Genomic DNA, 24,038 nt, shown 5'->3' with positions numbered 1-24,038 from the left:
AGGAAAAGGAAAGGAGAGGGCCATAACTAATTACCATGCAGGATGCAGCCTCTGTGGCCAAAAGAGGAAGGGTTGTGGTGTGATAACGGGTAGATTTCAGCTGTGCCACATTTTAGGGGCTGCCTCCTTTAAAGGCCTGATGTTTCCTGTCAGGTGAGATGATGCTGTCCCATCCCAGAGGCTGGTTGATTAATGAATATGGCTCATTAACAAAGCCTTATTTTAAAGACATAACACATGGTCCTTGATGTTTTTTAAAGGGATATTTCAACATTTTGGCAAATTCACCTACTGCCACAATCCATATCGTTTTAGGTGTAGGTTCATTACCTTTAATTGTCGGTGCAAGATGTTTTTAGATCGGCGGGGCAGAGTCGTGAGCTGCATGGTATTTCCAAGTTTCCCTCATCAAACTAAATACACAACCCAACAACTCCAAAACACTCTGGTGGACAAGTTGACCTGCACATTCACCATGCTATGAGATAATAACACAACGTTACGAGACAGAGTTGTTTTCCAGGCAAATGCGTAACCGGAACTACATTTCCAGACACGGCTGCTGGGGGAGGGATTTCAAAAGCGCATGTAGTTCTGAGTATTTGCTTCATGTGTTGTAATATTACATAATTATACGAGTGTTTTGGAGTTGTTGGATTGTGTGTTTAGTTTGATGAGGGAAACGTGGAAATACCGTGCAGCTCGCGTCTCTGCCCCGCCGATCTAAAAACAGCTTGCACTGACAATTAAAGGTAATGAAACTACTCCTAAGACTATATAGGGATTATGGCAAAGAGCAAATTTGCCAAAATGTTGAAATATCCCTTTAAGGATTTCAGACCATAGCAACTTTTCTAAACCCTCCAGGCCCAGCCCTCTAATGTGCTGTCCAATGTCACACACTGTGTCCTTCAAAGGCGGCTGCCCCCGAAATGGACCCCAGCTTTTGTTCTCCATCTGTGGGGCTCCGATGCCATATCCTCTACATTGACTTCCAGGGGAAGTGAATGCCACTGGCTTAGGATATGTCAGTCATGACTGCCAAGTAATTTGACCAATAAGGAAACAAAGGCAGTCAGAAGAAGAAAAAAAAGGAAGAAAACTAAAGAGGAGGTGAGGAATTGATCAGCAAATCAATGTGTTACTTCACCCAGAGTCTGTCTTTGTCGTATCAAACCGTCATCCCCTACTCTCTCCGCTCTCAACTGACACAAATTCAAGCTGATCACAGCCTCATATCTCTGAAGCTGACCGCACATCTTTCTCAACTTCTCACATTACGAAGTAGGAGTTCAACACTTTGGACAGTGCACTTTATTCACAGGCTTTCCAAGAGTGAGATGAGCAGATCAATACTACTCTTCTGTTTGTCTGTTTAGTACTAAGATGGAGCCGGGAGGTGATTAGACTACTGGCTTAGCACAACAGGATGAAACTGGTTAAAAAACACACCTGTCAACATGCATCTATTTTCTTTCATTTAGACATAGAAAAGAGTAGATTGCCTAACATAATTTGTAAGTTGTGGGGGAGTTGCGTATTCTAACCAAGCAGCAATCTCTCAAGTGAAGTACCAAGAACTGCAGTTCCTCCAATGGCCACTAGAGTCTGGCCATAGACGAACATATATGAACATTTACAGCCTGGTATAAAACTGTTTTGGTCTACAGCTTATTCCTCCTTCATGTTACCTGTTTAAGGCTTAAGATTCTAATTTTGGGTGGCTCAACATTAAGTATCCTGCACTTCTTTTGTACAAAGAGACTGGCCACTCTCCATTGACCAACGTTCACTTCCTGGTGGGTGGATGCTCTGTTGAAGTTTAAAACTGTTGGATCTGCCTTTACCTAATCGCTGACGTTTGGTCGTTACATATATCATGCACCAGAACAAAGTTGCCATTACTGAACTTCAACTTGTCTACATGTTCATCCTTAAAGGGGATATATTATGGAAATATCACTTTTTGAAGGCTCTTTAACATATGTTTAGGTGTTTGTCTTGTCTTCCAGCCCCCAAAATGTGAGAATTGACAAAGAAGATCTGTAATTTCCGCGCTCCCTAGGTTGAAATCCATGTGGTTTTACGAGCTGTTCCCTCAGTTGTCTGAGTAATATAGTTTTCAAATTTGCATAATACCACCTGTACTACCTGGTACCAGTAGAAGGTGAGGGGCGGGGCAAGCTGTGACTCATTTGCATTTAAAGGGACAGACACTGAAAGCAGCCGTTCTGAACAGGGCTGTTTAGAGAGGATGGAAAGAGCTGTGATGTTTGATCCTTGGGGGATTTTGACCAAAGCATGTCACAGACATGTCTTTAAGACACCTGGGAAGTATTTTAATATGTAGAAAAGGGGCAGAATATGACTCCTTTAAACTATATTTGGCAACAAAGAGCAGATATCTTAGGATAATTGTTTCAGATACAGCATGTTGATGAATAAGCCAGGCTCGTGGTTTCTCCCTGCTTAAGCTATAGGCTCCATCTTATCATGACAGACACAGACTGCTATCTCACTCTTGGTCAAATAAAGCAGTGGATAAACACTGTCCCAGATTGTTGAACTTGCTCCTACGATCCTGTAGCGGGCTGAGAGTTTGCTCCGACTGAATCTGGGTGGAGTAGACAGAGTTTAACAGAGAGGGAGGACTCCATTTGATTTAGTGTTCGACCAACAGGGCGCAGTGTCCTGTTATTATGACCTCACATAAAAATACAGTTTCACTATGTTCAGTCAGGGTCCATGTTGGAATCAGTCCACTGTGGACGAGGCACTACTTTGGGAGATTTTGATAGATGTGTGTATGTGTGTGTATTTTTTTTTTGCGTCTCTCCAGTTTGCGGTCATGGTTTATACCGTGCGTGTTGTGCAGTGTGGTGGTCACCCAAGCTGCTACTGTGACTGATGCATGGGATCCCTCTGCGTCCTGTTGTCTTACCTGTCTGAGGGCTCTGCTGTCCGCCGCGGGGCTTGTCTACGTCATCACGCTTGCGGTTGTCCACCGAACGAAGCGATTGGCTGCGAGAGAGATGGCGACCTTTGCCTAAAGGGGGGTGGGGAGTGGGGGGTGGGGTGAGGCAAGGTCGGAGGAGGAGGGAGGGAGGGGGGAGTTGGAGGGAGTGGGGTGGGGGTGGGGGTGGGGTTCGGGGGGGTTAGCAACCAGAGCTCCTTCATTAATCGCTTATATCTTTGGGACACAACCGTGACGTGATTGGTCACCCAAAACAGCATCAGCCAAACTTGGGACTTCTGTTGGTGCTGACAAGTGTTGATGTGCCTTGAATGTGTGAAAGTTGTTATTTGCTGTTTTTAAAGGGATAGTTCAGTTCTTTTTTGAAGTGGGGTTGTATGAGCTACAAATGCCCATTAAAGGAGAATTCCGGTCATTTTTGACCCCTAAATCGTTGTCCTGATGGTCACCCAGTGTTGGGGGGAGCAAAAAAGTGCAACTAAAGTTGATGCAGGCAAACCGGAGTTACACCATGGCTACCCAGGGCTAGAGATAGCGACAAGGCTAACCTATGGGGGCAATTCTTTCAACCACAACAAACACTCAAAAAACAATCAAATATCAAATAAACGGTCGGAGATATTTTGGACATTACCACTGCACTGCTCCACCGTTTATTTTTGTAAAGAAATCATCACAACAAGGAAAAAGTGTTTGTTTCTGTGGCGGGGAGAGCAGGCGCTCTGTGATTGGATAGTAATGTCTTTCCTGGATGTTTCAGAGTTGGGCTATCTGAGGTGAGTGACTACATGCAAAAACACAAAGTTTATACTGTACACTATATGAGTTCAGTGGTGTGTCATAAGGATTCCAGTCATGTACCATAGATATTTGATTGTTTTCTGAGTGTTTGTTGTGGTTGAAAGAATTGCCCCCATGGGTTAGCGTTGTCGCTATCGCTAGCACCGTCTAGCCATGGTGTAACTCTGGTTTGCCTGCATCAATTTTAGTCGTGTTTTTTGCTCCTCCCAACACCGGGTGACCATCAGGAAAACGATTTAGGGGTCAAAACAGACCGGAATTCTCCTTTAAGTATACTAGATGCAGTAGAAAGGTCCCCACACAGAGAAACACCGGTGCATCGCGCTGCACCGAGACACAGGCAGTACACTGTTGTCAATGAGGGACCATTAATCAGCGTATTTCCCGCCGCCTACGGGAAGTCCTGTAAAAAAAATTTACAACAGCATCAGCTGGTCAGAAAAAAGTTCTGGAACTACCCAACTCACTCAGTACTACTCCTCGGCTGTGCGACGTGCTGTATCACTCCGCCCCAGCGTTGTATGGAAGATACCAGGTGATGAATTGTAAATTTTTACTTTAGATGGTACTCTTGAACTGGTGTATTATTTGGTGTTTCTCAGTGTTTCTCAGAGACCTTTCTACTGCATCTAGTGTACTTATTGGGCATTAGTAGCTCATACAACCCCATTTAAAAGAAAAAAAACTGAACTACCCCTTTAAGCTGGCGTATTAAGGATTGTGTTTGTTTGAGAGTAAAATGCCTCAGATGTGAAGTGACTGAAAAAAACACAAAACAAAACAAAAAAAAACATTTTGTTTACAATCTGCTGCTGGAGCTGTTTGTCTGTCGACACATAGAGATGTTGAAAAGTTAAAGTTTCTTGGTAAAAAATCTTCCACATAAAAATGTTCATGTTGATATTCTGTGTCCCTTTTGCCATTTGTGGGTCTAATAGTTATTTCACATACTGTGCATGCATGGTCTCCTGACCATGTCTGTATTATATTTCATCGATCAAAGTCCCCTTTCCAACATGCACACCTTAAGTCAAAATACTGACTTATAGAGGATGGTTACACAAGCAGATGAACCACATGTAAAACAGGAAAGATGAACAAAAAGAAGCTGTAAACACACACTTTGCGTACACCATATGCTCATAGTCAATCACAAAGCATTAGAGGGCCGCTCATTGATAGAAACACGAATGAATGCACACACACACACACACTGGCAGAGGAAGCGGCTCACCGGTGCAGGGCTGAGAGTTGCAGGGCCGGCCCTCCTCCAGCACGCCTTCACACAGGTACGACTCCTCCGGGGGCGACTGGCAAGTCCTGGTCCGGGTTTGAATCCCACCTCCGCATTCGCTGCTGCACTGTGCCCACTGACCCCACACGCTCCAGCCACCTGCAGACACACAAAAAAAATTATAATTAAATATGCTGCATGATAGTAAAATCTTAATATTTCAAGCAACCAAAACAGCCATAGTATGGGGGCACTGAAAACAAATCAAAGTAATGGCATGGAAAAAGATGAAAATTGGTGTTGAAAGCAATGTAAAAAGATTTAGCGAAAATAAAGAAACACAAACTTATCTGAAGTGATCTTGACAACTTGCTTTCTAGTACACAGACCTCTGCTCAGGCTCAGGTTAACTTCAGAAGATCAGATCAAAACCCGACTCCAGACAACAGACAGACTACTGATCAGTTCACCTGGGTGACAAATCTGCCAGTGATTTCACTTCACTTTGCAGATCCGTCTGGAGAAGAGGCCTTTGAGGCCTGTAGCACCGCATGATGTAATAATGTAATAGATTTTCACCTCATGATCTCATTTTCTAATAATCTGTCAGATTTTGTGATACAATTTTTGAACCCAACGTGTAAAAAACATTGCCGCATTTTGTAATAAGTTGTTACATAATGCATCAAATTATTACATTTTCTTCATAAATAAATTCAACACCCACATTTTGTAATAATTTGGTGCATTATGGGGCTGTGTTTAGCTCAGTTGGTAGAGCAGCCGCCCCATGTGTTGAGGCTATAGTCCTCACTGCAGGCGGCCCCGGTTCAAATCCCGTGCCGAGCGGCCCTATCCTGCATGTCATTCCCCCCCTCTCTGCCTCCCATTTCCTGTCTCTCTCTGAACTATCCTGTCAATTAAAGGCGAAAAAAGCCCCTAAAAATATATATTTAAAATTTGGTGCATTATGTAACAACTTATTACAAAATGTGGCAAAGTTTATTACATATTGCGTTTAAGAATTTTATTACAAAATGTGGCTGATTATTACAAAATTCTTGATGTAATAATTCATTATTACATCATGAGGTGACAATCTATTAATTTGGCGTTATTACATAATGTGGCGCTACAAGGCTGACCTCTAATTCCTACAAAACACAGCCAAACAATCAAAAACTGTTTTTTTAACAAAGGCGGGCTTTATGCAACAACGACAGAGAAGCACCATCGAGCAGCCTTTGTTTGCATGAGACATGGCTGCCACCAACTATCAACTATCTTATATTTTCTTTACAAAACCAGCCAGCCTTAGGCGCCATCGCTGCTGCAGAACTACAACAACCACAATTGTTGACACGTTTTCTGTCACTCTGCATAAACCATCTGGATCTCTGCTCTGATTGGTTTGAGGTACAGGGGCTTCTTGACCTATGTCTTGCCTCTTGGAGTTCAGAGGTGTATACACCCTCACTACACCCATACTCTCTCTCAAATGAGACTGACCAATCAGATCCCTGAAGAAACGCAATCATCATTACTACAGGATCTTGTCAGGGACAAAATACTTTACATTCAATGACATGATAAATAATAACAATTAGTACATGTACTGTATGCAAATCAGTGAAACAGTTTTGCCACAGATATCACACTTCATCAAACTAAATAAACACATTGTTTCTATAATAGCTTCATTTGAACTGAACACAGTGGTGATACTTTTACTCTTCGTCATCGCAGCAGCTCAGAATGATATGAGACTAAAATAACTGGAAATAAGAGCTGAACGTCTGATGTCTTTGATTAGAACAATGATCCACACACTGATGAATATTTCCCATGATTATAAATCAGATTTCTATATTTTCAGTCATTTTAGTCAGAGTGACTCATCAGATGTGAGCTACAGTTCCTCTCTCTCTCTCTCCTCCTCCTCTCTGCAGCAGAAACAGTCTGACATTCAAACTTTTATTTAAAGAACTCAGAAACTTTATTAATTTATGCACTTATACAGAATAGTTAAAGATAAATGTATTAACAATTATTTTTACTGTTATGTGATCATATTGTTTAGATTTTACCTTTTAGGGAGCAGCTGTGACTGAAATTACCAACAGGAATCATTGTTACTTCTCATACTATAATCAAGCACTTTGTTTGACCATGGTTTTGACAATGATGCAGACAACTCTGCCTTTTCCACATGAAGGTGTCTTATAACACACATGGGTTGGACAGGTTATTATTAAAGTGTTTAAATGCAAATATTCACTTTTGTTTAAACTACAATTAAACATTTTCAGTACATTTTAACAACATCATGATAATTCTGATATCTGTAGTTGGTTGGTCACTGTAACACATAAGTATTAGTAATCATAATTTAATTAAAGGGATAGTAGCATTTTTTTAAAAGTGGGGTTGTATGATCTACAAATAGCCCCTAAGTACTTTAATTGCAGTAGAAAACTCTCTGCACTCCTCCCGTTAGCAACGCCAGCCCATAGCCCTGCCCATAGATTTACAACATACAGTGTTGTGAACAGACCCAAAGAAACGGCCTATTTTCACAGCCTAAAAGAGGTTTTACCTGAAAAAAAATACACAGTTCCATTGTTTGTTATAATATAATTTTTGCCAGCCCTTCAAAGTGCAGGAAAAACACAGTTTTTATTTGGACCTTGGTTGATTAAATCTCTGGGCAGGGCTATGGGCTGGCGTTGCTAACGGGAGGAGTGCAGAGAGTCTTCTACTGCAATTAAAGTACTTAGGGGCTATTTGTAGATCATACAACCATGACAATGAATTACACAACAACAGTGAATATAAAAATAAAAACTATAGAAATCAGTTCAGAAACATAAATCTTATACAGCTTTTTATCCTGAAAAGCTGCAGCTTCTCTTGCCTGATCACTATAGCAGGACTGTTGATGTAACAGTAAGAACCAGCAGTCATACAATGTCTACATGGAAGCTATTGCTGAATTATGAATGTGATCTGAATGTAAATCAATCACTATGCTCATTGCCCTCCCCCTTGCTGTTCCCTATCTGGCCCTGGCCTTCTGAAACCACACAAAACACCTAAATGTTCTTCTTTGTCAAAAATCCACAAAAACACACACAGTCAGTATTTGCAGATAAACAGTGTAACAGAGGTGCAACAAAAAGAAAGCTGCACCACTGGAACTCCAGGCTGATGGTATCTAACAGAGAGACAGGATCTGAGGGGAGATTCCCCCTTTAAAACAGGTGTGATGAATGTCACTGTCATTGTGAAATTCCCTATTTGGCCATTCTGATTTAATGCGCTCCATTAAGATGTGAGCTGATATGAGGGGGAGCAGATAAAGAGCTGCCAAACAGCTCTCCCTCTCAGTGTCCTGCATGCTCATGAATGTTTAATGTCACAGACAGATGCCTTTCAGCCCCCAAAGGCAACGACAAATATGTATTAATCTGCATGAATAGTACATGAAGTTGGCCAACATCCAGACACTCACATTTTTAATTACTCGCAAATCAGTTTCCTTTGTGGTGAGAGCAGAGCAGAGTGAGAGCATGGTGGGGACGACTTCACTTCAACTTATCTAGCTCCTTTTTTCATCTGTTCCTTAGGCTTCTGTTTACTATAGCTGGCTAATAAACCACCAACTCCTGAGTGAGTAAGACAACATCATATACTACAGATACATAACCTGTATGGGTGATTGTACAAAAGGTATTTATTGGGGCTGAGTTGTAAAGATTTTGAAATGTTGAATGGTGTATGTTGAAAATCCAAATATGCCAGAATTTCTGTGTTTTGGGCTTGTACCCAACCCAGACTACTGAACATTCTTCATAGTAAAATAATAATAATAATAAAAAAGTTAAGTTAATTAAAACTTGGCATTGCCACATTAAAACTTGAAAAAAAAAATCTTTTCAATTCATTTGGTTTATATTTGGCCAATTGGAACATTTTTGTTCAGTATTTCTGTCCCCAGTTCATGTGTCACTACCATCACGCCAACTGTTTTAGAGCAATAAACTACTGTGCAGTTGTTGTTGTTGTTGTTGCAACTGGAAGTACCACAAGGCATGACATGGCAGAAGCATCATGATTTATTGATCTCAATAAAGTGAGTAAAGATTTATGAATCCTGTTCTGAGAGTACAGTAGATTAATTAGGCGTCATTACTGAACAAGTTACCATTTAGTTTAGTTCAGAAAAATGAAATTTCACTTTATGTACATATATTCTGTGTACAGTATTTGCTACTGATTGATGCTAGAAAGGCTAAAACTTTGCCAACTTTTGCTCCAAAAAGTTAAAGCAGAAGTAAGCGATCCGGTCGTTTTGGCTAATGCTGCGTTCCAGGCAGGCTTTTGAAACTGTAAATTACAGCTTCAAGTCACGACTTACGACTTTGTAGCGTTCCAGGCAACCCACTCGTGTTTTTCCGACCTGTTTTACCTGTGAAAGTCACTATAACGGCCACTCGTAACTTCCGACCCGTGAACTCGTACCAGATCGAACTGGTACGACTTCACAGGTCGGAAAAACACGAGTTACGGGTTGCCCTGAACGCACCATAACTTCTTGTCAGCCGATGGAGTTAGCAGCCCCCGCCCTCGTCATGATCTATTGGTCCTCGTCCCTACGTCACCGCATTCACGCGCATCCCTTGGCTGCACACACAGAGAGGACCGCCCCTTTATGCCGTTCTCTCTCCTCATTGGATAAAAGTTGTAGGATACGAGAAAGGTTTTCTCCTCAGCTCAGAGCAGAGCAGAGGGACTGAGAGACCTGTGTTTCGGTCCAAACACACTATGTAAGTGATTGCTGTCGGAAGATATAACTATTTAAGACTTATATTAACACAAAAATATCGCTTACTTCTGCTTTAAAATTGTCCTTATGTATCATTACTGTTACACAATTGGCTGATACTCAATGATGTCAAAATTACGATCAAAGCTGTGCTAAGATTATCTAAGAAACCTTTTGAAATAGCAAAAGAAATGTATTTTTTCAATGGTCATAAGTGCCACAATTGAAGATGTATCTATACCTACATATACATAATGAAGTCTCCACTTACATCATTCTTATCAACGTATGTACAATAATGCTTGTGCAATGTAATAAAACAAAGGGGGTAGCATCAGCTGATTTAGCTTTAGCTGCTAATGTTAAAGGGCATCAAGACACACCAACGCACTGTCAATCAATTATCAATAGCCCTTTTTCTCATGAGCACACTGAGACACCGTGCTTTGTTGTAGCCTCACTCTGCACATCACATTTGATGGTGTGTAGTTCCACTGAGGCTGGAAATACACTGGTTGTTACTGTAGTAGCTGGTAATAACTAGATAGTGTAGGGTGCCTCATCATACAGCCATCAGTACATCCATAATTGATGCTTTTCACTAGCAGATACATGACAGTAAAAAGATCAATCCATATAATTCAATGTAATTTTACATTTTATGGCGCACCCAGGTGACACGTGTTGCAGACTGCAGGACCACAGAGAACCAGACAGTAACCTAATAGCATTACCATGACAGCAAACTGTCACAGTCCTTCACTGGTATGCAAACTTTCATTTCTGATGCCCACAGCAAGATGTCATCTATGTAGTGAGCAGGAAAAATGAATGGCAAGAGGCAATGCCAAGAGGAATACACATGTATTCAAACTGTTTTAGTTTTAGTTGAGGCATAACTGCCCAGTCCAACTACACTAACTGCAACGAGTGACAAGTTTCTTTTTACCATGACCACACACTACACAGTCCAGTACACTGAACATATGGGGTCATATTTGTGGTATTAGAGCCTAGAGACAGTCTCTCGGTTTTATTAGTTTATTTATCTCTGAAATATCACCTCAACTTATCACATTTAGGTTAATGCACTTGACCTCTTTGTGATAAGTTATGTAATATTTTTTTCTTCCATCCAATAAACATCTCCCAAAACCTTGCACTTTGAAAATCTATGCGTTACACAACACACTACAAAAGTTTTAAAAGTCATTACAATTACTTATTTTTATTTTTGTGTTCCTCACAGAAATTCACTCGGACTTTCAGTGAAATGATAAATGTATTTCCATAGAGTACCCATCCACAAAGTGTGTTCAATCAGTTCAAATGTCATGTTTTGACTTATTTAGTGTTAGACAGAGTATTTAAGTGCTGTTTTCAATATTAAAACTCACATGTAGGTTCAATTCCATCACTAACAGGCCTAGATGTGATTTGACTGTCTTGTACTGTAGCTAGACTATTTCACAACAGTGCCCATCACGTAGCTTTGCTTGTTTACAGCCTGTTTAACTAATCATGTTCAAAAGGATCAGCCGGACATGTGAGGAACAGTGGATGGAGGTCACGGTGATCATGGCCTCGGCCTCACAGTCTCCTGATGATCAAACCTCTGATGAACAGATCTGAGGTAGATACACAGTAGAAATGTTTTAGTTCTGTAACAGCGCCTCACATGGGAGGACTTATAGTATGTGCCAGTTACGCAGCGAAAAGCCAGTATTAATAGATCCATGTGTTTACCGCGAATATGACACAAAACATAAGCATACAATTCCACTGGAAGAGCAAAACCGATTTCTGTTTGTGAAGTTTGGAAAAAAGTGGATAAAAGCTACTTTGGTAGAATCAGTGGCCATACCTTGGTTCTCATGGTTACTAATAATAAACACACCAGCTGTACTCAGAGCGGCCTGCCTACCTTTATCACCATATAGTTAAAAGCATGACTTGGTTAGGTTTATGAAAAGACAGTCATCTGGGTTAAAACATCACACAGCCTTCGTTGTCATGGTTACAATACAAACAGCCGGTTTCATATGCGAAGCAAACACCACAAACACCAATGCACTCCTGTCAGGGAACAGTTCAATCCTTCTCTGTGGTTTAACTACTGATCTCTCTGAGTGAGTCCAATATTGACTCTATTAAATGATTATAATGTTAAAGGGGATATATTATGGAAATATCACTTTCTGAAGTCTCTTTAACATATATTTAGGTGTTTGTCTTGCCTTCAGGACCCCAAAATGTGAGAATTGACAAAAGAAAAATATGTAATTTTCAGGCTCCCTTGGTTGAAATCCATGTGGTTTTATGAGACATGTTCCATTTGTTATGTTCCCTCAGTTGTCTTCCAATGATGTAACTAGTTTTTGAATTTGCATAACACCACCCCTACCTGGTACCAGTAGAAGGGGCGGGGCAAGCAGTGGTTCATTTGCATTTAAAGGGACAGACACTGAAAGCAGCCGTTCTGAACAGGGCTGTTTAGAGAGGATGAAAAGAGCTGTGATGTTTGATCCTTGGGGGATTTTGACCAAAGCATGTCACAGACATGTCTTTAAAGGGACAGTATGGGACTTTATTGGCTTTTTATTGACAAAAATCAAATATCGCTTTCATAAATACGTATTTCACTGAAGTGGAATCGCGCCCGCATACAAACGAGCGCTTTCTCGTACCTTAGAATGAGATGTTACAAGTCGTTACAAACATACAGGGGGGGGTTCACCGAACCTTCTCTGCCATGTTGAATCGCCATGTTTTACGTTCAGTGTCACCGTGGCTGTAAGTAACCTCAAACTCGGGCCGCCGGAGCTTCTCGGCTCGGGGAGAAAGTTTTCCAGACAACGCCTGTTAAAACTGTCACCACCGTGTAGCTAGTGTGAGGAAGGACGGAGGCACTGGTGTTGCCTTCAGGTGCAGTCAGACACCTGAATGACGCCGTGAGTGACGCCGTCGGCAAACCAACTGGATGTTATTTTACTCGACGAGAGAAAGCCGGTAAAACGTGGGTCAGGTAAACAATACGACATCACCATGACAACATATTGTCACGCCTGTATTGTTTTGCCTCGTGCTGGCGGACCGTTTGTTTACATAGAGGCTTGTTTATCCTGACACATGCAGCGTGTGTTGTTTTTCTGACTTCTGCCCGAGTTTACGTAAACGCAACAGCAAGAATACGTGCCGACATGCAACCGCACCGCTAGATGGGGGTAAATCTCACATACTGTCCCTTTAAGACACCTGGGAACTATTTTAATTTGTGGAAAAGGGACAGAATATGTCTCCTTTAAAGTCCAACATGGACTACATGCACTTTCATATCAGTCATGAACGTAGTCATCACCTTCCTGTTTACTTTGCCACTGAATCCTCTTGTTTCACCGTGAACCTTTTTTGTGCAGATCCTGTGTTTTGTGGACTGAAGTGCAGCCGAGTGACCTTCAGCAGCTTCACTGTGAACAAACATGCTTTAAGAATATGGAGGAGGAAGATTAACTGCAGTTTGGAGCAAAGGACGGAAGCTCCTTCTGTCAAATGAAGGCTTGGGCGAGGCGGTGGAAAAAGAGCGGGGATGGATGCTCCATTTACAGATAAGATTCATTCTTCTACTGGGGAAATAATAAAAAAAAAGAAGAAAAAAAGAAATGACAAGATGAGGATTTTTTTTCTCTCTTTCCTTCCCAATAATCAGAGGGGAGGAGTGTGACACAGTGTTGTCTTTCTCCCTCTGCAAGGACATTTTATTATGTTCCCAGAAATTCAGAGGGGGTCTTTTGTCAGAACCCCCACCCCCCCTCCCCCCTCCCCCGTTGCCGGAGCAGCTGCAGAGTCCAAGTCACCTCAGTAATCCTCCAACTCATTCTTCCTCCTTCACCTTCCAAAAATCCCTGCTTCGCTCTGACCTTCACTTTTTTTTCGCTAAAACACACACAATTCCTCTCAATTATTCTGAGCACTTTGCAGTTCACCGGGTGCATGCATGTGTGTCGTGAAATTGTGTGTGTGTGTGTGTGTGTGGGTTCATAATGAACTTCCTGAAAGTCACCTTTGCCTCCTATTTAGAGCAGTGGGATGAGTGGTCGGGCTTCTCCTATTACAGCTCCAGGAACTGGAGCTTTGAAATCATCAATAGCTGCCACTAACCTCCAAAACCCCCACCACACACACACACACACACACACACACACACACACACACACACACACACACACACACACACACACACACACACACACACACACACACACACACACACACTGGCTCTTGTAGATAGGGATACTGCAGAATTATTGATTGATAAGTGTGAGTGTGTGTCTGTGTGTGTGTGGGGAAAAGGATGGGTGCAATATGCCGTTGAAGTTGACAATTGTGGCAAGAAGCAGGCAGCCGATGGGGGAGGAAAGAAGGGAGGAGAGGAGAAGACAACATTAGGAAAGACAGAAGGAAGAAGAGGGAAGACGGACATCATGAGGAAAAAAAACAAGAGACGCCGGCATAAATGGGGTGACTGGTTCACACAAAGCTGCATGGCTGAATGAAGGATAAGGCAAGTGCTGACACCCAGAGGACAGAAGCAGTCAACTGCATGGTGGAGATAACATGCGGTGAAAGGAGAGAGCGGGAGGAGGGTGGAGGAGGAGGGGGGGAGGACAGAGGGAGATGAAGGGAGACAGGAGCAGAAAGAGGGAGAGGGGGAAAAAAAATGTTCGGTCAGATAAGAAAAGAGAGAGGGAAATGAAAAAAAATGGGAGAAATGTAGGCTGGAACAGGATGTTGGAATATCACATCAATGAAAACGCTGACATGTTCCTCGTAACAGAGAGAAGTACCTTTTGTTATTTATTTTTTATTTCCCGGGGTGTGAGATAATATTCACTGGCTGATGTTTCTCAGAGAAAATATGCAGCTGAATTCATCACACTGATATTCACCTACTGACTGGCAGCGACTGCCCATTTCCATATTATAAAACACACATATAGCCTACCTATTATGTGAATTATACCTTTTAATACACCTAAATGCAATGTGTGTTTCTGACAGGCCTAAGGCCAGACACAGGCAAAAACACAGTTTTTTCATGCACTGATCAATTTTGAGATTTTGAGCTATTTTTTTTCCTTAACATGTATCTTTTCAGGAAAGTCAAAAGAAATGGTAGAAAATCCACGTTAAGGTGGATATTTTACTTCATTTTGTCTCTTTCGTCAGTAGATTTCTCCTAAATTCACCAAAAGTTAGTCTGACCCATGTCATGTCAGGTATCATTGTAAAGCTCTCTCTCTCCTCAACAATGATGTAGGCTCCAAAAATTGTCATCTCCTCCGTATCCACAACCAATCGTAAAAGTACGATTCACATTAACAATCTATGTAATTTTACAGTCCAAGTCTTTAAAGGCCGTTTCTCAAAATGAGTTTTTCAGACTCAGACTCTGAGCTAGAAATCTCCACTTCAGCAGCACTTACAGACACCAAACCTTCCACTTTTATTCTCATCTATATTCTGAAGGTTTTTACGGAGACGATTGTTGATATATCATTTAATGCCTGATTTATATAACATTTTATTCCAAAATAGTTCTAAATGTATGCAAATTAGCACATATTTCATCAGATATTGCCTCATTTACATATTTAAACATACAATTTGACAAAACTTATAATAAAAAACTAATATTTGTGTTAATGTAAGTGATAAACTTGGGAGGTTTCAAGGTGATATCTGTCATTTAAAATTTGTACCCTATTCATCTGTAGTGTCTCCCCCTAATGTGCGCCCTGCAGCTCCTATTATGTTCTCTAAAAAGACAAATAGAAAAGGATAAGAAAAAAAAAAAAAGCTGGCTCCTCAACACAACAACTGCATCATGCCATTGATCAGCCTCTTCCTGTGAAGTGGGAAGCTTAACCTGTGGGTGAACCTGCCCACAGCAACATGCACAAAGCGCCCAGCAGCCAATCAGCTCCCCCCGCCAGCTCCTTCCTGACATTAGGGGAAGCAGGCGCAAACATGGCCGGTGTCTAGATGTGTCCTCGTCCTCTGCTGTCTTGCTGATATCACTTAAACCAGTACAAGTGGATTTAAATTGGAGAGGTCAGATTATGTCGATAGAACCCAACAACGTGTTAGTGTTAGTCTCTGAAGATTCTCCAGCTGTGGCTTGTTTTGCTTCTGAGATGCTGCTAAATGTCATGAAGGAGCCGGTCGCCGTGGTTCCTCTGACAAACATCATGCAAACAGAGCTGGGTGAGTATCTGGCAGCAGGACGGTGTGGGTGACATGGTGTCCGCATAAATCACAGTGTGTGTGTTCATGCTAATGAAGGAGCAGATCACCCAGAGCAACAGTGATGCGTCTGTAATAGGACAATAATGGAGCTCAGAGGAATCACATCATCTTTTTAATGGAGGCTGCCTCTGCTTTCATTTCTAATTCTAATAACCAGTGTTGGCCACGTTACTTTTAAAGAAGTAATTAGTGATAGTAACTAGTTACTTCCCCCCAATTACTAACTGAATATCTACATTTTAAAAGTAACTAATTACCAGGAAATTAACTAGTGTGTTACTTTTTTACATAAAATACTCAAATATGTTAAATTACTTGGACCCGCCGCCTTAACCCCCTAACCTATTGTTTATATGGAACTATACTCACTCAGTATTCCTGCACACAGGCTCCACAACACAGAAGCTGACTAGTTCTGACTAGTTGATAGACTGTAGTGGTGTTTCGTCCACCTTTTCTTATTCGCATTTTCAAGAATTGCGAATAAATACTTGGACGGAAACGCCAAAAAAAAATGCTGAAAATTCGCAAAAAACTTTTTACGCTTGGAGGGGGTGGATTTGAAGATGATCACTAATGAACTTACCCACAGGTCTTCTCCCAATAATCGCAAAACAATAACGAATGGAAACGGGGATACATTCACCTTTTTCTTTTGCGCATTTTCACAAAATTTTCTCAAAAGTTTTGATACATTTGGATGGAAACCTGAGTTGCGTCTACACTTCAATGGGTGTATTATTTTGTGATGGGACTTATTGAGTCAAGTTAGGGCACATTATAATAATTATAATAATAATAATAATAGTTAATTTTATTCATAGAGCGCTTTTCACCTAATGAACAAGTCTCAAAGTGCTTACAATTAAAATATTAAAACAGAAATCAAAGCATGCCATGTCATGCCAAGACAGTCTACGGTCTGGGGGGCCTCAGGTGGACTACATGCACCTTCAGATCAGTCATGAATGCAATGAGTCCTGTTTACTTTGCCATTGAATCCTCTTGTTTCACTGTGAACCTTTTTGTGCAGATCCTGTGTGTTGGGTGTTTTATTGTCAGTAGCGGTAGGCTAACAGCATTATAACGGGGGAAACAGTCACTTTTTGGATTAATTGTTATTGAAAAAAGTAGCTGCGTTAGCAAAGCCGTTATTTCCATCACTGATAATAACAGATTCTTAACACTAAGACCACATTTATCCCAGGTCATTTAATCGCGGTTGCAATTGTGAAAATAAGACCCAGGATAGACTGGTTCAAACCCGATCCAGAGCCATGTTTCATTATCTCACCTTCTCTAACAATAAGACATCACAGCTCAGTGTTCTCCAGCTCTCTGTCTCCTGTCAGGAGGAGGAGGAGGCTTGTGACGCCGTGTTTAGAGCATCGTGGGACATTAAAACCTCTTCAGTGAAAGCTGAGTCTCTTTTAGCCGGTTAGACGCTCCCTGAAACAAGAGCGGGCAGCTCGGCTGTCGCTGCAGCGTTTCACACAGCCTCGCTCCCCGCTGGAGTCACCTCTGCTGCTCAGACGTATGCAAATGACATCAGCTGGAATCAAGAGAGAACACTGACTAAAGATTATTTCCACTGTCAGTCAATCTGTGTTGATTTTGTTCTGTGCAACCTTGGGAAACAGTAGAAAAGGCTAAATTTGATATCGGAACATGGAAATGATCTCTCTATCTGAGACCTCAGAGGTTTTAGTTTACAACAATGAAAGAGAAAGCAGTGATTAATCCATTAAACTGAATAGCTGCAAATCAACTGTCTTGTTAACTGATTGACTGATTACTTGATGCATCTTGTTCTGCTGCCTGTTGGATACTGCTTTATTTCTCTACATGATGTACAGGATGCTGGCTGTGTCTATAGGATGTAACAATATCGTTTGCCAAGCTCTGATTAAAGCTGGATGGTGAAGGTCTAGGTTCTCGGTCCAGAAACTGAGCCTTAAAACCAGCCATCAGAACTTCCTGTAACGTTGTGATGTCAGGATGCCTCCTCTCTTCTGATTGGCTCACAGATTTATCCCGTCCCAGAGAGGAGATGTAAAACTACACTGAGATGATTTGGGGTCTTACTGTGCACTCACACCAAAAGCTTCATGAACGTCATACATACACTTGTGATGAAAGGCGTCTGGCGCGTCGGCAGCAACGAGCGGCGCGATGCCAGTGACCAGAGCGTTACAAATGAGCAGCGAAGCCACCGAAGCAGCAGCCAGTTGCAGACTGGGGATTCTAACATTGGGAGAAATTGAGAGAGAAGACGAAGATAGAGGAAAAACTAACGGGCAAATTCCACCCGCTGTGGCTGCGCTGCGTCACAGCTCCGATTGTGCGGCACAGGATCGTGTACAAAATACAAAACAAAACACTCGGTTGATTTTCAAAATAAAATACACCGTAAACTTATGGTGGATCATATTTCCTGCACTACACCTAGAAAACGTTGTAATGGGCTGAGGCCGACCTGAAGTCAACAGGTCGGCCGTTTCACCACGTTGACCATGAACGAGGAGATGCTGGTTGTAAAATCATTAAATAGGCAGATCAACAGATCACCGAGTTGTTTTCCTACTACTCCTCTGGATTTAATAAACTGTTTTTGGTTTTGTGGTTCTACATCCCCATATGTTGCGTGATAATGTGTCAATTCGTGAGATTTTGGGGCAAGGCAAGGCAATTTTATTTGTATAGCCGGTTTTTTACACAAAGGGCTTTACATGGCATCACAACAACATCCTCTGCCCTTAGACCCTCACATCCACTGAGGAAAAACTCCATGGAAAACCCTTTTAACAGGGAAAACCAGGAGAAACCTCAGGGTGAGCAACAGAGGAGGGATCCCTCACCCAGGACGGACAGACGTGCAATAGATGTTGTTACAGACAAGAAAACAGTTTATAGTTTATGACACATTCCCGCTGTCCGGCAGAGCCACAACAGTGCGCATCACAGACAAATTCAGTGAGTGTTGACGGACGGCGGAGCACGGAGTGGACACACGGCGCAGCAGTTCCAGAACGGATCTGCGTCCAGTAGAATCCCGGTGTAATTATTGCAGTCTCTGGTTTCCCGGAGCTGCATGATGTGTCCCTGTTCATGTATCAAGACATCAAGAGGACAGCTTGGAAGCCCCGCCCCTTTGGCCGCCTTCTGCAAGAGCCTTCTAGTGCTGGCGGGCAGCGCAGTGCGAGCCAGCGACCATAACGCCCGCAGGCTATCATGAAGCTTGTGGTGTGAGTGCACAGTTAGTGGTAATGTTGTGTGCCTTGGACAGGCTAACTGAAGCTATACAACAACATTAGCGACGCTATGCTGTATTTAGTTTGGTGTAGAGGTTCCCTGTAACCAGTAAATGTTCTGCCCCACCATCATCATTCAGACTCTTCAGGTTTCTGTCCATCAGACTGGACGACTCCTCACACTGCACAACCTGAAAGTGTCAGTCACAGCATCCAGTGTGTTCCCTCCCAAACAAGATGAGAACTATGGGGCTATTTACAACATCTGAGAAGCAAACAGTGTTGTTGCAACTCTGTCTGCATAAAGATCTCCAGTAGACTAGACTACTATCAAACAGCTGCAGCTCATTCAGAACGCTGCAGCTCCAGTTTTAACCAGAACAAAGAGATCAGATCACATCACCCCAGTTCTTAAGACCTTACATTGGCTCCCAGTCAGCTACAGAATAGATTTTAAAGTTCTGCTACTGGTTTACAAATCACTGAATGGTTTAGGTCCAAAATACATGAATGACATGTTAGTAGAGTATAAACCCAGTAGAGCTCTGAGATCTACTGACTCAGGTCGGATAGTGGAGCTCAGAGTTCAGACCAGACATGGTGAAGCAGCATTTAGCTGTTATGCTGCACACAACTGGGACAAACTACCAGCAGAACTGAGATCAGCCCCAACTGTAAACACTTTTATATCCAGGTTAAAAACATTTCTCTTTTCACGTGCTTATAGTTGAGCTCTTTTAAGAACTATTTTATTTTACTTTTATTTGCTCTTGCTTTTAACTCTGTTCTTAGTGTTTGTTTTGGTTCTGTCTTATGCTTCTTTTTTTTAATGTTTTGTCTTTATGTAAAGCACATTGAGTTGCCTTGGTATGAAATGCGCTATATAAATGAAGATGCCTTGCCTTGCCTTGCCTTGCCTTGCTGGACATTCACACTGGGAGTGGTTTGATGATGGCTTTACTAAAAGATGGAGATGAAGAGGAACTAATTTGAAAATGAGTCATCACAAAAAAAGATAACGAAAAGACAAATGCTTGGTGTTGGAGAGGTCTTTAAAAGATACAACAGCATGCACACATGTCACCCCAGTGACACGACAGCGTGGAAGAGGGGAAAGTGTTGTGGAAATGTCCGAGTCGTATTCTTGCAGTGTTTTTTACACTGATGTGACTCAGATGTCTTTTCATGTGTGAGACCTACATGTCAAACTGCCAGCACATCTCAATGATGTGTGTCTCAGAGGGTGTGTTACAAAAAAACCCATGTATCAGCCAGATTCATATTGTGGGAAAAAGAAAAAGGAAAAGACAACAACACACCCAGTGCACCCTGTTGTAATCCATTTACAAATCAGCCTGACTATTAATCCCTCACACTCCAGCAGATCCTTGAATCAGCGTAACACCGTGCCATCTCTTTAACCCCGTCACCGTTGGAGTTCAAACCATTACACACACCCCCAGCCCCTCCTCTGCAGCGGCACCATCCCTGAAACTCTCTGCCCAAACCTATTGTCTATAAATACATTTCATGTGGGCAGCTCTTTGGTTTCAGGTGCGGGTCATCCAACCAGACATTTCAATTCCGAAGATGGATGCCCCGTTTCAGAGGAAACGATAAGAAAAAGGCTCAAAAGGTTTTTCGCCACAGGAATCAGATGCTTTTCTTACTTTTTCCTGCAGCCTGACTGACAGCTCGCAGAAATAACGCTTTTTTTTCCTCCCTGGTTCTCGTCCTTCTTGAAACACATCCATCTCTGGCAGGAGACGACTGTTGATAAAGCCCTGCAACACTCAGCCGGCAGTTGCATGTGCAGCATATACGCTCGGTTTATTGTCAAACAACTCCCCTCCCCGGATGGGCTGCCAGTTCAGCCTCATGTTTTCTTTTTTTTTTTGTGCCTCGTTGATTTCCACGGGAGTTAACCTTTGTCTTGTGTCAGCTTTCTGCTACCACCACTTTTGACCCGTGTTTTAACCCTCATGTTGTGTTCATTTCATGTTAAACAATTTTGTGTTCCCGGTCAAAAATGGCCGCTCTATTAAGACTCATGATAAAACTGTAATAATACAAATATTACCATCATTTGTTTCATTAGTTTTCTTGATCAACTTAAAGGGATAGTTCACCCAAAATTGAAATTTCACTCATTATCTACTCCCCCTCATGTCGACTAAGAGCTGTGAGAATTTTCAGAGTCCTCTGTTCCTTCTCTGAGTTACGGGGGGGGGTCTGTGCAGCAGTATTTGTCTATATAATGGTTGTCAATGGATACCAACTTTCTTCGTCCAAAAAGACACACGGGGCTTCAATACCAGAGGGACATTACAGACGAGCAGTATGGAGGTATTTGGATGTTTTTTGGTGTGTCTTTTTGGACGAAGAAAGTTGGTATCCATTGACAACCATTATATGGACAAATACTGCTGCGCGGACCCCCCCGTAACTCAGAGAAGGCACTGAGGATAATGAGTGAAATTTGAATTTTGGGTGAACTATCCCTTTAAGTTATTGTGAACATTACAGGTTTTTAATTTCTATCTGTAATGTATGGCCTGTAAGCCTCATTCATCTGAGCTAATGCATCTGATAAATGAGAATGTACTTGAGCTCAGTTTTTTACACTAATTGTAGTTCCCTCATTCATTTCTAATGGCCGGCCATTTTTGACTGGCACAACAAGAATGTACAAAAGTTGGACAAAGTTGTATGCAAATAAATATAATTCATTTTGTCTGTTGAAATCCTCTTTGTAGACAACGTCATGGAGTCTTAGGTCAGTCTGATCACATCAACTATCTACTAACTACTAACATTCTTCAAAGATAAAACTTTTAAAACGGTCAAATTCGACCGGAACAAAACATGAGGGTTAAATCAGCTGTAAAATACATTAAACACATTTTTCTTTTCATCCAATTTGTTTCTCATCTCTTGGTTACATTGTTAGGCTTCTTAATCCATGAAAAGTTTGGTTTTACACTTAGTTTTAACTCTCATTATTGTTCTTATCATTATAACCGGGTTGAAACCAACCCTAATAACACAGATGTCATAAATTTAACAAGATCATTTTTAATTTAATCTTTATTTTGTTGAATAGAGGTTCCTGACAAAGTCAAAAAGACTTGATTCAATAAACTAATTTATGTGGTACTTTTATGCATTAAACACATAAAAACGTGTCAGTGGCGACCCGAACACAAGAGGAAGGTTAAAGAGCTTCTGAGAAGTGATGAGAAGTGCTTGGACTGGAGCTGGATGCTGTGTTCCTCCCTGTACCCCTGACGTGCTTGGGCATCAGGCTAAAGTGTTCCTATGGGAACTGCCAGATCCTCTGTGTCTATTTCCTCCACAGACTTAAGTGGACTCCTCCACCCCCTCAGCCTTCCCCCCCACATTGGCTATTAAGACTGAAAATCGCCCCCTCTCTAGCTCCGGTGTGTCTAAAGCTTCTTCATTCACTCCACAGCTGATAAATGCGTCATTGTTTTTTTCCTCTCACTGTTTCTCTAAGTTACTTTGGGAGCCCATTAACTGCTCCATTTAAAGCCCATACGGTATGCTACGTACGTGAAATATATTCAGAGGCGTCCAGGGATCACTAACCTGTAAGCCTCTGATCCACTGGCACACATACAAACAGATGCAAACTGCGCGCCAGTCCGCACTTACACACACACACACACACACACACACACACACACACACACACTGATCTCTGAGCAATGCGGTTTAGCCGTCCCACGCTTTCTAACACTCTCATACATCAGAGGCCCTTGTCTCCCCCACAGTGTGGGATGGTGACTGCATTGTGACTCAGAGACAGAGATACAGAGTGAGAGAACGGCGGAGAGGAGAGTGAGGAGGTGGCGGAGGGAGGGAGGGGGAGGGAGGGGTTCATCCTGGTGGGCCACGAGAGGAAGGAGTCTCACAGGTCACCGAGGGCGTTGCACACACACACACACAGAGCTGCGGACGCGTGGAGATGGGAAGGTCTTGGTTCCCACCTTCACTCCAGTGGGCTCAGCCACGAGCTACACGCTAGGTTAGCATCCTGCTCCACGCGGCTGTGTGGGTTAGGCTGACAGCACAGCAACATTATAGTCCTCATGTCATACATACCTCCATTATTACACCGTTATTTGTTTTATTTTCCTTTTTTTAAAAGCCAATATTGTATTGGTTTATACAAGAAATGGTATAAGAGTGAGAATGTTATGTTGAAGTTTTGTTATATAAGGGAATCGATTGATAGGAGCTTCTTCATCACACTTTTGTTTATTCTTTTTTGTGACCTAGGAGACTGAAATGTGAAAGATTTTTTATCAGTGATTGAAAATTTAAAGCAGAAGTAAGCGGAATGTTTGTGTTACTATAAGTCTTAAATAGTTCTATCTTCCGACAGCAATCACTTCTATAGAGTGTTTGGTCTGAAACACGGGTCTGTCAGTCACTCTGCTCTGCTGTAAGCCCAGGAGAAAACTTTCCTTATATCCTACAACCTTTATCCAATGAGGAGAGAGAACGGCATAAAGGGGCGGTCCTCTCTGTGTGTGCAGCCATGGGATGCGTGTGAATGTGGTGATGTAGGGACGAGGGCGGGGACTGCTAACTCCATCAGCTGACAGGAAGTTAGACAAAACC

General features: G+C 42.1%; 1 protein-coding gene across 6 annotated transcripts in view; it reads right to left on the bottom strand.

The window, feature by feature from the left end:
* Positions 1–24,038, bottom strand: part of adgrb1a (adhesion G protein-coupled receptor B1a) — a 208,795-nt gene that overhangs the window by 122,681 nt on the left and 62,076 nt on the right. For all 6 annotated transcript variants that reach the window (XM_083989798.1, XM_083989802.1, XM_083989801.1 and 3 more), the window contains exons 3-4: positions 5,010–5,168; positions 2,942–3,046 (exon numbers count right to left, since the gene is read on the bottom strand). In XM_083989798.1, coding sequence (XP_083845924.1) covers positions 2,942–3,046; positions 5,010–5,168 — 264 coding nt within the window. The remainder of the gene's footprint in view (positions 1–2,941; positions 3,047–5,009; positions 5,169–24,038) is intronic.

The sequence above is a fragment of the Trachurus trachurus genome, assembly GCF_905171665.1.
Source record: "Trachurus trachurus genome assembly, chromosome: 16".
Taxonomy (NCBI): Eukaryota; Metazoa; Chordata; class Actinopteri; order Carangiformes; family Carangidae; genus Trachurus; species Trachurus trachurus.
The sequence above is the reverse complement of the archived record's forward strand: the minus strand, read 5'-3'. Positions and strand labels throughout refer to the sequence as shown.